At 41.1% G+C, this 15507-nt stretch overlaps 1 protein-coding gene across 1 annotated transcript in view; it reads right to left on the reverse strand.

Annotated features, from left to right (window-relative positions):
* Positions 1-15507, reverse strand: part of prtga (protogenin homolog a (Gallus gallus)) — a 59967-nt gene that overhangs the window by 10699 nt on the left and 33761 nt on the right. Inside the window, exons 8-14 of the mRNA XM_061881725.1 lie at positions 14934-15098; positions 14010-14315; positions 12663-12851; positions 2440-2535; positions 2181-2367; positions 1965-2092; positions 955-1125 (exon numbers count right to left, since the gene is read on the reverse strand). Coding sequence (XP_061737709.1) covers positions 955-1125; positions 1965-2092; positions 2181-2367; positions 2440-2535; positions 12663-12851; positions 14010-14315; positions 14934-15098 — 1242 coding nt within the window. The remainder of the gene's footprint in view (positions 1-954; positions 1126-1964; positions 2093-2180; positions 2368-2439; positions 2536-12662; positions 12852-14009; positions 14316-14933; positions 15099-15507) is intronic.

Consider the following 15507-nt stretch of genomic DNA (forward strand, 5'->3'; position numbering starts at 1 on the left):
TATTTTGTGTGCACTTTTCATTTTAATACATCTTAAAATCCTACACTACAAACCGATATTTAACACAATAAAAGCTTAGCCAATTAAACAGATAAAAACAACTTAGTTAGTAGATTACAGTGTGTGAATAAGGACTTTTTGAGCAAATTCAACAACACCACTATAATAAACATAACTGTGATGCTTTTGGTCACATTAACTATGATATAAAATATTCATGTTGTTACATCCCTACTACTACTATTACAGCACCTAATGGGGATCCTAGTTATAAACAACCAATTAATGTCAAAGTTAAAGTCAAATGTAGTGACTTTTACAATAGAGCAGAAGGCTGATGACCATTATGAAACACTAACACAGTATCAGTGTAGTGTGATACAAGTAGTGAGGGTGCCATAAACTCTCTGAGGTGTCATTTAACCATCACTAGTATTATTCTCCACCTTTTAGCTGACCTTTGGGTGTCTGCAAGAAAAAAAAACATGCAAAAAAAGAAACCCACCACACTACTAAGATGTCACCACAAAAAAAAGAGCGGATATGCTGCTGTTTAGATTGATGTGAGGAGCTGGAGAACTTGGGGAACCATTTGACTTTTAAACTATTACCCAGAAGAGTACAGGTGGGTGTATATTTATATGTATTCTGAGCTCAACAACATTCTATGTTCACATTTTTGTTTATTCTCTCTTAACTAGTTCGACTTAATATGAAGTAATTACATCATTGTCATTTCATGTTTTGCAGCCTTGGAGTTACACTAATTGCTGCCTTGGCTCAAAAGCTTTGGTGTAAATAAACTGAAAAGTAAAGTAAAGCAGCTGTAATCACATCAGCATTAGTGATTTCCAATGGACTATTTGTCTATCACTGGAGAAGAGCTTCTGTGAATGGATTCATGTATTTATCTGCCTGGGTCACCTCTTTCTCTTGCTACACACACATCCTTACCCTCTCTTTGCAGCACCTGCCATTCCCCTGCCAGCCATTCATTTCTGGAGGCGTAAAGGATTGTGTAGCGTGTGATAGCCAGATTCGCTTCCTCCGGAGGTTTCCATGACACCAGGGCTGTGTTTTCCTCGATCAGCGTCACCTTTACGTTGGAAGGAGCCAACGTGGGAGCTAGAATAGATCAGTGACAGGGTCAATCCTACAGTTACAGCAAGCGATCAGGCTACTGTAGCTCACGCCAGGGGATAGGGCTGTTTAACTAAATTATTCACTCATTTTCTACAAACGTATATCCTTTGTCCTCATTAGCTGAATTCGGGCGAGAGGCAGACTACACCATGGACTGATCGCCTGTCAATCACAGAACACATGTAGACAAAAGACAATTCACACTTACATTCACACATATGGACAATTTAGAGTCTACAACGCATGCTTTTGGGTTGAAGGAAGAAGCTGGAGTACCTGAAGAAATGTTGCATGGGAAAAACATGCAAACTCCACAAAGAGATGCCCAAACGTAGATTACAACCCAGATCTCCTGACTGTTGTATTACATATATTTAGTGTTTAGTAAAATGTACTGTCTTCAGGATTTAAATATGCAGAATGTCTATTGCACATTTGCTGTAACTTGCCGAAATTCCAGGCTGGATAAGTCCTGCAGGCCTGGATTTTGACACCTGATATACAGTAAGGTACATTTGAAAAGCCACAATGATGTTTTTTTTTACGTCGACTTGTCGTCAATCACGTGATTTTGGCAGTACACAGTAGGCCTAATTTATTTTGCATTGATTTGGGAGAAGTAGCCCCCACAAGATTCTACTGAGAGCATTTGCAATGCCTTGCGGCTATGACACAAGTTTATGCAACCTCCTACATGGTCCCTGACTCGAGATTTCAAATTGACTATTAGCTGTGACTAGTCAAACTTAAAAAAATCTAAAGTCACGCAATCCCTCATATAAAAAATAACAATGATTTGTAAATAGCAAGGCTAGACTCACCCTCATGGAAGGTAGTCTGATAGACCACAGGGCTCCAGGGACTGGAGAGTAGGTCAATATGAAGACGGATTGCAAATTCATACTTGGTGTTGGGCTCCAGATCTCGTACCAAAAGACTCTGCTCATTCCTGAATAAAAGATAGATGAAAAAATAAACCTGATGCAGCTTTTTATATGTATAGTATTTGTGGCAAAAGAATTAGAGTTTTCATTTACGTCTGAAGGTAGAGCACCAGGGAGGCGTTCTGTAGACCGACAGGGTTGCAGCGGATGGTGTAGTTGACCGCATTACTGGACGTGAAGGCTGGTCGACCCCAGTGAAGAAAGACGGAAGACGAACTGTTGGTCTTTGCGTACACATTGTGTGGAGGTGGTGGAGGCGGCACAAGGCGATCTCGAACGGCTGAGGATGGATTAAAAAGGTAAGATTTGGTTTCCCCAACTTTTTAAATCAACACAAGTAGAGACAACTCACAGACACATCCAGGAGTGCTGATGGTTTGGTCTGCTTGGTAGCCATCTCCAATGAAGTTGTAAGCCAGAAGTTTTACATGGTACTTTTTTCTTGGGTCTACGTTTAAAGACAGGGAAGATGGCAAAATGTCATAATCACTCCACCTGGTGGTTCACATGTCAATAAAGATCCGCAAAGATTTTTGCTTGTCATCACTAAAGATTAATTATGTTTATTCATCCTGCGCATGTGGGTGTATGGTCAGTGTGGGTTTGGATGTGATGATTGGGTGGGTGTGTGACAGATGATCAGCCCTATAAGACCTTGGGTCTGATCCATCACTCTGACACCCGTCTTTAGAGTGCAAAAAAGAAGGATCTTTCCCCAGCCCAGGTCAAGCTCTGCTGCTCAGTGGTCAGCAACCACTTCTATTCAGAGCTAAGGTTTTGGAGGGTGAAGTAGGCCAATTAAATCCCCTGGGAAGGACATCGGTGGCGGTCAACACCAGGCCACTTTGACCTTTTAGACCATGGTCTAAAATAAAAGGTCAGCTCGCCAAATGTCCCTTATAGTCTAAATATGTGGATAAGGGTCCGACTTACATAGAAGATAGAAACTTACATCTTTTATGGATTTACTGGACAACAAGCATTAGACACTTCATTAGGTACATCAGCCAGCTCAACTGCTTAATTGAGACATCCATCCATCCATCCATTTTCTACCGCTTATTCCCTTTCAAGGTCGCGGAGACAATTATTGTTTATTTTTGTGGCTGGCAGTGGTGGTGAAAGGCAGTGCATCACACTGAATAATGATTAATAATCAACTCTCAGGATTCTTTTTACGTCCTCTTAAATGTCTATTTGACACAATGATGGAGACAACAGCAAATGTGTTTGAGTAGAACACGTGCATATTGGGAGTATATTAAAAAAAAAAGTAGAGTTAAAAGTTAACTTTTGTTATCCAAAGCTCTTTGGGATCCATTGTCCACCCCTAAGGAGAAATAGCTTATAGCGTGTATCTCAAGCCAAGGCCCACAATACAATGGACCTGCCATAATTATTCGAAAGAGGATCTACAACAGAGGGCTGCAGAGGGGGCTGAGCGGTGACATCTGGGCCATGGCCTTTGACATGGAATCTGGGCAAGCTAAATCCTGCAAAAGGAGGGGATGTAGTGCTCTCTTGGAATGGGGGAGGGTCCAGCACAGGAAGTGAGTGGAAAAACAGGGCAACATTACTGAGAGTCTAAATATACATATGCTAAACTTACAGTGATGCATGTCAGCGTACCCTGAACCTACAATACCAAATAAATCTGCTGTTATACTTGAGCTTTCCAAACTTAGGGTCTCAATTTCAAATGTATTGTGGGTCAGTTTTCGTTGGTAAGATACTTTTTACTGTATAAACATGGAACAGGCACACAGTATCTTGCCAAACAGCTTTTTGTAGAAGTTTGCTGTAATAAAATAATGTGATTAGTTTATACAGTTCCACTCAAAATCATTAAAGTACACTATTTTTCAATATATGTTAAGTTTCTATCTGTGTTGGCCCTGCGATGAGGTGGCGACTTGTCCAGGGTGTACCCCGCCTTCCGCCCGATTGTAGCTGAGATAGGCGCCAGCGCCCCCGCGACCCCAAAAGGGAATAAGCGGTAGAAAATGGATGGATGGATGTTAAGTTTCAATAAATGGAAAGATCATAGAGGCCCTTTCACACAATACCAATATTTCTTACATGCTTATGTATTTTTGGGATCAGCGTAAGTTCCGAAAACTTGTAATCAAATTGTGAAGGCATTGCAGAGATATTCATAAAACAATCTTGCCTCCCTTCCTACTTCTTCCAAACTGTCCGTTTGGAATTTGCACTTTTTGTGACGCTGTTGCCATACGTGACATCAGCAGAGATCCATATTTCGTTGAAATTTACTCAAACCTCCCTGCGCACTTCAGCCCTATTTTAATTTATGTAAAACCGGCTGTGTCACAACATCATGCTCACGATGAAACCCAATGAAGGAAAATGTTATGTTGTTAAAAATTATTAATATGATGTAGAATAGAAAAGCATTTTATTGTCAATATACTCATGTGTACGTCCAGGATATAGCACTGGAGAGATAATGACTCGGTAGAAGGTTAACCTTAGCCAGCGTTTCGTACCAGAAGAATCTAACCAGCCTGCCTTACTACGTATACGCCATGTCGTCTCCTATAGCCGACAACGAACTAGTAAAAATTAGATGGGTGATGGCGATAATCAGTTTCCATATTGCACACACTCTTAGCAAAACAAAACAAAAAACAACTAGGCTACTATAGTAAACAAGGGTGCCAAGGGGGGGACAAGAATCTAGTCAGCGTGAGGGAATTTGGTAAGGAGAGCCTCACTTGAATCTAACAACTCAGCCTTTCAAAACGAACCGTTTTTGAAGGCAGCCCAAAATTGGCTTCGGGATAGATCTGTAAAACTAAATCTGTGCAAAATGTTGACCATAAAACAATTATTACATGTTATGTACACCAAAATAAAATCCATCCATCCATCCATTTTCTACCGCTTGTCCTTTTGGGGTCGCGGGGGGCGCTGGTGCCTATCTCAGCTACAATCGGGCGGAAGGCGGTGTACACCCTGGACAAGTCGCCACCTCATCACAGGGCCAACACAGATAGCCAAATAACATTCATACTCACATTCACACACTAGGGCCAATTTAGTGTTGCCAATCAACATATCCCCAGGTGCATGTCTTTGGAAGTGGGAGGAAGCCGGAGTACCCGGAGGGAACCCACGCATTCACGGGGAGGACAAGCAAACTCCACACAGAAAGAACTCGATCCCGGGATTGAACCCTGACTACTCAGGACACTAACCCCTCTGCCACCGTGAAGCCCCAAAATTAAATGTTTAAATTTTTTTTAAAAATAATCATGATATGACCCCTATAAAAATAGAATGTAATTTTATAGCTATTCAAAGAGTTTAAATAGTTAAATAGGGCTGCACGGTGGCCTTATGGTTAGCATGTGGCTGGAGACCAGTCTGGGCTGTGCCCCACCTCTCACCCAAAGTCAGCTTGGATAGGCTCCAGCTTACCCGCGACCCTTGTAAGCGGTATAGAAAATGCATGGATCAATGGATAGAAAGTTTATCGCGAACTACTCCACTTTTCCAAATCTTTGCATTTGCAATTAATTATACCATAATTGTATGTCATTATGCAAGTTTGAGGCCTGGTGATGAACCACATTTGTAGTGAACTTAACTAAATTGATTTCTAATCATTAGATAAAAATCTTATAAGAAACAAACAATAGTTTTCCCCCCTCCCACATTTTTTAAAGGGTACTTGTTAAAACCTTGAAAAAACACGTATTTGGAACATTTTCAAAAATGTAGTAAATATATTTTAGTCTGCGATGAGGTGGCGACTTGTCCAGGGTGTATACCGCCTTCCGCCCGATTGTAGCTGAGATAGGCACCAGCGCCCCCCGCGACCCCAAAGGGAATAAGCGGTAGAAAATGGATGGATGGATATTTTACTGTGATTATATTTAATTGCGATAATTGTATACCATTAGAGATTTTAAATTAACTGTATTTTCCCAGGGCTTCACGGTGGCAGAGGGGTTAGTGCGTCTGCCTCACAATACGAAGGTCCTGCAGTCCTGGGTTCAAATCCAGGCTCGGGATCTTTCTGTGTGGAGTTTGCATGTTCTCCCCGTGAATGCGTGGGTTCCCTCCGGGTACTCCGGCTTCCTCCCACTTCCAAAGACATGCACCTGGGGATAGGTTGATTGGCAACACTAAATTGGCCCTAGTGTGTGAATGTGAGTGTGAATGTTGTCTGTCTGTCTGTGTTGGCCCTGCGATGAGGTGGCGACTTGTCCAGGGTGTACCCTGCCTTCCGCCCGATTGTAGCTGAGATAGGCGCCAGTGCCCCCCGCGACCCCGAAAGGGAATAAGCGGTAGTAAATGGATGGATGTATTTTCCCACTAATGATCATGGCTAAATCAAATGACTACTAGTGAGGCATTTAGGCTTCCTTTTCACAACTGTTAATGCAACAAAGAAGTAATTGGCTATCAGTCCAATAAACTTCAGTGCTGCTGTAATGGAGTGTTGAACACAGGTTAAATAATTAATATGGCTAGGTCAAAACAGATTGTATTCTAAGAATGCTGCATTCTTCAGTTCGTTGACATTCCTTGAGTGAAGAATTTTCCTGTCCTTCCCACTGGTGTAAATCTCTCAAGGGTTGACTTTCATAAATCACGGTGTTTATATTTAAGGGCATATTCGGGCCATTACTGGTCACCCTCTTTTCTTTTTTTTAACGGCCAAAATGCTGATCCCATTGGCCTCTGAGGTTTTGTTCTGCCTGGCGAAAGGCCCCCCAGGCCGTAGCAAGCCTGACCTGAACAGGGGCCGTAAATATCAACTCCCCACATGAGTCCAAGGCCCAGCATCCACCCCCACTCTCTCTCACGCACAAAACAAACATCCATCCATCCATCCATTTTCTACCGCTTATTCCCTTTCGGGGTCGCGGGGGGCGCTGGCGCCTATCTCAGCTACAATCGGGCGGAAGGCAGGGTACACCCTGGACAAGTCGCCACCTTATCACTCAAATGCAAACATTTTGAGTAAGTAACAATCAAGGCATGTATAAGGGTATATCGGAAGATGAGTTGTTGTGAAATAAGTGCCTACATACAGTATGTGTACACAGCGCTGCCTGGTGTATGAAAGGGACAAAAGCTTTACTCACAGGCCAGCTAAAGGACACGCATACAAGTTAGGGTCAAATTTACACCCGAGCGGAGCCTGTGGAGTACATTCCTCTCCCTCGGGGTGTGCTTTCAATCACTGGGATTGTCAAAAGTGATCCTTTACCAGGTAGTTCAGAGCCAGTGTCCTTGTACAGCTGAACACACAAAGCTGTGATGATTCAGCAGCATCCACTTTGATTGTACTGTAGCTGATCATTTAGAAATCGATGGCAGTGACAGTAAAGAGACATCCAGAGTAAACAACCCCAGCTAGATGTATTGGAAAATCCTATTTACAGTACGAGCAAGGACCTTCAAATTAGCAAATTAAAATGCAACATTTGGTAGCCACAGACACAATATACTATACATCTGCTCACACTACAACAGGGGCCTCAAATGGGTAGCTTGAGTAGCTCACCAAAGTGTAAAAAAATTATGTACAAAATAGGTTCTTTGGTATCTTCACATGAAAGGAAAGCCTGATTAAAATATCAAGACCACAATATCCACAAATAGCTGAGTTGAAATCCTAACACCTTAGCTGTGCCTATAAATTCTGTCCATAAAAATAATGAACAGAGCCAATTACAAAAGGCAGTGATGCCTAATGGCAGCCTTGGCGGACACCAACATTTACCGTCAACAGGCTAAACTGGCAATGAAGAGCAGGCTCCTGCTCTGGTTGTACAAGGACAGAATGGCACGAAGTGGTGAGCTAGGAACCTCATACTCCCTGAGCACCATCGTGAGGTACATGGTTGAATGCCTTGTCCATGTTTCCAAATCACATGTGCATGGTAAGGGTGTAGAGCTGGTGCACTGTTCCACGATCAGAACTAAAAACACATTGAACCTCCCTTTGTTGAGGTTTGACTAACGGTTATACCCCTCTCTCCGGCACTCTGGAATAGACTTTCCCCGAGACCATTTTAAAAAGTCTGTGTGTTCAGCCAACTTTAGTTGGAAACAATAAAATATGTGCAGAACCTAAACAGTAGTACCTCAACTTAAGAGTGTTTTTAGATAAGTGCTGTCTCTCGACTAATTGTTATGCTTTGAGTTGCATCCCTGTCATTAGTTGGAGTAGTTACTGTGAATTCCACAGTGAAACCTGGAAGAGCCGACTAGAAAACATCTGGTCTTTGTCGCTAGCATTTGCTTGTACCTAAAGATTGACATACTGTAGCTTTGTTTTACAACCATGGGAAGAAAGGAAGTGAGTGTGAAGGACAGTGCTGAGAAGTTGAAAAAAAAAAAATCTCTTGGAGATGAAAAAAGTATCAATCCATCCATCCATACATCAATCAAAAGAATGACAGAGCGTGTCCCCAATATGGCAAAGCTAGTCTGCACCATGCTAAAGCAGGAGGAGTTTAATGCCAACCAAGGATGTTAAAATAATATCTAAACGGGATAGATATCAATAAAAATATGGAGAAGCTGCTGGTCTTGCGTTTGACAGACAAACAGCTAGAAGGAGATACCGTAGAACAGTGGTTCTCAAATGGGAGTACGCGTACCCCTGGGGGTACTTGAAGGTATGCCAAGGGGTACGTGAGATTTTTTTTTAGATATTTTAAAAATAGCAACAATTCAAAAAAATCTTTATAAATATATTTATTGAATAACACTTTGACAAAATACAAATGTAAGTTCATAAGCTGTAAAAAGAAATGCAACAATGCAATATTCAGTGTTGACAGCTAGACTTTTTGTGGGCATATTCCATAAATATTGATGTTAAAAATGTATTTTTTTGTGAAGAAATGTTTAGAATGAAGTTGATGAATCCAAATGGATCTCTATTACAATCCCCAAAGAGGGCACTTTAATTTGATAATTACTTCTATGTGTAGACATCTGTATTTATAATTGAATCACTTGTTTATTTTTCAACAAGTTTTTAGTTATTTTTTTTATTTTATTTTTTATTTTATTTTTTTTCCAAATAGTCCAAGAAAGAACACTACACATGAGCAATATTTTTCACTGGTAGTCAATTTCATAAATCAGAAACTGATGACATTGTGCTATATTTTACTTCTTTAGCTCTTTTTTTCAACCAAAAATGCTTTGCTCTGATTAGGGGGTACTTCAATTAAAATATGTTCACAGAGGGTACATCACTGAAAAAAGGTTGAGAACCACTGTCGTAGAAGACCACATGCTGCACATTATAATTTCATCAGTTCATAAAACTACTGCAGTTGTTTGTAGTACATTGTATTGTATTGTTTTTCATGCAATATTTTTTATCTGAATGTACGCTTTTCTTTTTAAAAGGCATGATACATGTTAAAATTCTGCTGTTAGGAAGGCAAGCATTGATTAAAATTATTTCAATTAATTTAAAATGTAATTTTGTGGCATTGATATTAGACACAAGTGTTTTAAGTTAACAGCTCGGTCACAGAACCAATTACGCTCATCAGTTGACTTACTACTGTACAATACAACATACGTGGCTTCCAGCTGTTTTTATTTTGCCAAAGTCATATATGCTACAATATCTTTAAACCATTTGTTAATCAGTCTTGGGAAAACACAATAACATTTACTCAATTTGGAAGGCGGGGTACACATTACATATTTACATTTTAAAAAATGTGTGCGAAACTGGAACAAAATTGCCCTAAAATAAGGAGCTGGTCGGATCTTTCGGTGAGGTGGCCGCTGCAGTCAGACAAATTTTAGAACTGTCTGCCATACTTTATTTACAATGATTAAACAATCGATTATTTTCTAAACGATTTTACAATCGCCCATGTCCAAATTGCAATGCATCTTAAAATCGATTATTTCCCCCACAACTGGTAATAACTGCAACAACTGTAAAATATGTTAGTAGAGTTCCCCAACACAGTAGGACTTTCACTAGCACAGTTTGTGTTGTTGCCTTTGTTTTTACACCTTCTCTCCTTTGCACCCCACTTGCAACTGAATCACGAGAAACAACCCCTCTGAAGAACAAGATAGCCCACAAGACATGCTCATTGTTTTGCCTACAGCTTGACCAGTGATAGGCTTGCACTGCCTTAAAGTCTTGGCCAATAAAGCAGCTTTGTGACTCTGAAAACCAAACACAATGAGAGGCTTTGATGTCAGTAACTCTGCTCACAGCACTCATAAAACACACAGTAAATCGGCTTGAGCTTTAAACGCCGTTCTTTAAAATGCCACCAAAGAGGAATATTTTTTAGCAACTTCGGTTTGATGTCACAAAAGTGACGAAGAGCTTTTCACACATGCGTGCATTAGTCATCAAAGCAATCATGAGAGCGCCGTGTAGGAAAATTACAAAAATACATCAGATGCAAGGGACTCCTCAGTTACTGTACGTATTTTGCTTTGCTTACATGGATGAATGTGGCTAGTAAAACATGACTCGCAACACCACTAAAAATAATATCTTAAAAACCAAAGAACTAAATGAAATGTCAGCAACAGTTTGGCTTAACACCTTAAGTAATTTATAGTGCCTACTTGTCTTTCTTTCGGATGCTGTTCAAGCATCAAGCGGCCTGATTTACAAGTCAGCTGCTAACCACCTGGCTGACCCCCTCTGGCCACAGATGGTCAGTTGTCCACTGCATCGCCTGAGACTTTTACCCCCTATCTCAAAGAAAAAAAAGCCTAAATGAATGTGTGACCTCAAGGGCCAGAGAAGCTGTGACATGCTCCCAACACTATCCAGCAGCTGCTGAAAAGACGCACGTACACGCGCCCACGCACGCACACACACACGCACGCACGCAGGAAGGCACGCACGCGCACGCACGCACACACACACACACACACACACACACACACACACACACACACACACACACACACACACACACACAATCGTGAGTTCAAATCCCGGCTGAGTCATACCAAAGACTATAAAAATGGGACCCATTACCTCCCTGCTTGGCACTCAGCATTAAGGGTTGGAATTGGGGGTTATATCACCATAAATGATTTCCGGGCGCGGCACCGCTGCTGCCCGCTACTCCCCTCACCTCCCAGGCGGTGATCAAGGGTGATGGGTCAAATGTAGAGAATAATTTCGCCACACCTAGTGTGTGTGTGTGACAATCATTGGTAATTTAACTTTAACACACACAATCAGGCACAAAGTTCATGAAAATGGGAAGCAATGCTGTTCGGTCCCATTCCTAACAAACCTCTGTTTGACACTTGACAAGACTTCTGACAATTAATCCCCCATAAACCTGCCAGCCACATACAGTAAAATCCAGCTCCATGGGCATTCACTCTCTCGCCACAAGGTTAGGCACATTGTCATTTACCCCTTTTAACATATCACATAGCGCAAAAGGTGACCAGATTTAAGAAATGTCATTCTGTATGATGGGGTGCAGTTATACGGTAAGAAGGGGATACATATAGCCCCATACTTGACATATGTGTGTGTGTCTGGGGACAAGGGGGGAAATTTACTCAATGCATTATTTTACTGTAATGCAGTGAGTAAATTGCCTTCCTATTACAACAAATTCCAAGCAGGGGGTCAGACAATGCAAACAGTGCCATGCCACATAGGACTAAGGTAGTTTATATTTAATACAGAACAGTGATTCAATTCCAAAATAATTGTGTTGAAATAATAACAGTAGCAGTGCAGCTGAAACAACATTATTGGACTGTGGGACACAAACAGAATTTAATGAATTCTCCGTCTGTGTTACCCTGCAGTATAGTTCTTGTGGTATGTATGTACAGTGCCCCACCAAACTCAAAATAGTGAGTCAGAGTATCATCCAAAGCTCAAAGTTCCCAAGAGAAATTAAGGCTGGATTTGCACTACAGGTTTAGTTGCTTATTTTCGATACAATGTAGATTTAAAGCCGGTGCGTATATTTGTGTTGTATGGGCAACTAATGTGTTTGTCACTGATCCCTGTGTTTTGCTGACCACAGGTTGAATTGACAGGGAATATTTCATAAATAATCTACAATACATGTCGGATTTGTATTCTCATTTGGAATAGGCCTGATTCTGATATGCGCACATCCTGCATCATGCATTTTCATTTATTTCATGCTGACATACTAAGGTCCTGAGTAGTTCTGAGTTCAATCCGGGCTTGGGATCTTTCTGTGTGGAGTTTGCATGTTCTCTGCGTGACTGCGTGGGTTCCCTCCGGGTACTCCAGCTTCCTCCCACTGCCAAAAACATGCACCTGGGGATAGCTTCATTGGCAACACTAAATGGTCCCTAATGTGTAAATGTGAGTGTGAATGTTGTCTGTCTATCCTTGTTGGCCCTGTGATGAGGTTGCAACTTGTCCAGGGTGTACCCCGCCTTCCGCCCGAATGCAGCTGAGATAGGCTCCAGCCCCCCTCAAGACCCCAAAAGGGATGGATGGATGGATAATGTATTTCCAAATTGTGTCACTGCAACCATGGAGTGTAAATTCAGCCTAAGTACTTTAGCAACCTAACTCACCGAGGCCTCCGATGGCGTGTGAATGATCTGAGGCGCGCAGCTGAACCGGGGCACTCTCAGACTCGCTCTCCTCATGGTAGAACAGTTTGAAGCCTTGCACAGTGGCCGAATTCCTCTGTGCCAGTCGCCAGCGCACCAAAATAGTGGTGCAGTTCAAGGGCTCCAAATGCAGCTCAGGAGACAGAGGAACTGTGTAGATGAAAATCACCAAAAAAAACCTAATGATTAAATTTCAACATGATAGCAATTATGTTGTTTTATGGTCACAATGACATAATCTTTTTCTCTGAAGGAAGCTGTTCCTTTGTCTTTGAAATGGTAAACTCTCATTTGATGTTTACCAGCTGTTTCACACTTAATACACAGCATGCACGCCCACACCGAGTGCACAGGAGCAATGTCTGCATTTTAGGAAAGATGATTACTAGAAGACACCTGATTTTAAACAAAAGTGAGATAGGCAGGAAAAAAACAAATCACGCCCACTACTCCAGTGGTTCTCAACCTTTTTTCAGTGATGTATCCCCTGTGAACATTTTTTAAATTCAAGTACCCCCTAATCAGAGCAAAGCATTTTTGGTTGAAAAATAGAGATAAAGAAATAAAATACAGCACTATGTCATCAGTTGCTCATTTGTAGTGGTCTTTCTTGAACTATCTGAAAAAAAAGATATCAAAATAACAAAAACTTGTTGAAAAATAAACCAGTGATTGAATTATAAATAAAGATTTCTACACATAAAAGTAATCATCAACTTAAAGTGCCCTCTTAGGGGATTGTAATAGAGATCCATTTGGATTCATCAACTTCATTCTAAACATTTCTTCACAAAAAAATAAATTTTTAACATCAATATTTATGGAACATGTCCACAAACACTAGCTGTCAACACTGAATATTGCATTGTTGCATTTCTTTTCACCGATTATGAAATTACATTCATATTTTGTTTAAGTATTATTCAATAAATATATTTATAAAGGATTTTTGAATTGTTGCTATTTTAAAAATATTTTTGAAAAATCTCACGTACCCCTTGGCATAACTTCAAGTACCCCCAGGGGTACGCGTACCCCCATTTGAGAACCACTGCACTACTCCACCTTAAGCTCTAAATGTGTACTAACCTTTTTTCCATCGAGAGGCCTGAATAGCTCCCTCCCTACATGACCCATGACAAAAACCCTTACAGTAAAGATTTCAGAGGAACAAATGCAATGCCTTAACAAGATTATTGGCAAACTGAGCCGTTAGACAGAAATTAAGAATTCAGTGTTGTTTTAATAGTTTGGAATATATATTTTTGTGTAATATGTATTGTTGGCCATGTTTTCCTTATGTTGTACCTTGACCACTAGTTGCTTTTGGCGTGCGGTGAGAGGTCCAGGCCGACTGCTCACCCCACCCTATGCTGGTGGCGGCAGCTATTCGCAGGAGATAGTTGGTGTCAGGCTTCAGGTTTTCTAGGAGGTACTTTGTCATCTCTCCAGGCAACTCAATTTGAGAGACTGAGCTCTCAGCACTGGTACGGTGGGACAAACGATAGGCAGAGACCCGACCCCGACTCAGCTTGTCAGGGAGGGGTTGCCACGACACCTGGATGTCCGTGGGGCTGCAACTGGTCAGGCTGAGCTCAGGGGCACGCAGGGGAACTGGGAAGGGACGAGACATAAGAGATTAACTACATATCACACAACTTCTAAATCAACTTATGAAATTGATTCATTTGAAAAACTGATTATTAAGAGGCATTGTTTTTTTAGTTCTTAGTGCATGGACTGGAGACTACATTTGCAAGTTGAGTGCGCCAAGGCTAAAGTTGTTGCTAAAATCCCTACCTGTAATGGTTTCAAATACAAAACATGAACTTTGGGTCGTGAAAGAAAGATCCACACACCTGGGGCATTATACATACATATACATAGCTACTGTGTGGATGGTTTTGTAAAAAAATTAAATAGACAGGCCAAGACTGAACTGTTATGAAGTTCTTTCGGAATCCAAAAACACAGCAGGAGAATTAGGCTCAAACACAAACACACCTATAAATTAGCTTGTGTGCACAAATCTGAGAAACACACATGCACAAGGATATTTGCAGCCCTCCATCCTCCCTTCTATGTCAACAACACCAACACTCATTAACTGTAGTAAAACATCTTGTAAACAGACATGAAAGTCAAACACCATGTCATTTCTGTTCTCATGGTTATGTTTCTGCATGAAAAGGTATCACTCATGTTGAAGGACATTATCGTTATATTCCTCACCGTCCTCAAGCGTGTGTTGGAACATGTGATCTGACATGCGACTGGCTCCCATGGGCATGTAGGCCACAACATAGAAGGTGTAGTTGCGAGCTGGCTCCAGGTCATCAATAATATACCGAGTGGTATCGTTTCCAATAACAACCTGGTATTCCTCGTTGTTTAATCCTGGACAAATTAGGGGATAGTGAAATGAGTTAGGATGATGTGTAGAGATGAGTACCAAATTGAGTAATTTTATAGGCACCAGGATCATTCTGCCAATACCACATTGGATTTTATTCGCATAAAACAGTGTCATATTTTGATAACTTTTTTGCATGTGTGACATCATGTCTGGTTGCAGACTAAAGTCACTTAGTCAAAATGCCTCTCGGTGATGGTACAATTTTCAATGCCAAAGGATCCACTTTTCCAAGATGCGCTAGCTTGACGCTAATATACATGCTACTGATTAGCATTAGCAATTTTATATTCCAACTTAAACACCTCCAAATTTGGTAACGAAAACCACAATTAAGATGCATGTTACATACAGTAACGTGCATACAGTAACAGGGGCGGTATAGCTCGTTAG

The sequence above is a fragment of the Nerophis ophidion genome, linkage group LG02 (genome assembly GCF_033978795.1).
Source record: "Nerophis ophidion isolate RoL-2023_Sa linkage group LG02, RoL_Noph_v1.0, whole genome shotgun sequence".
Classification (NCBI taxonomy): Eukaryota; Metazoa; Chordata; class Actinopteri; order Syngnathiformes; family Syngnathidae; genus Nerophis; species Nerophis ophidion.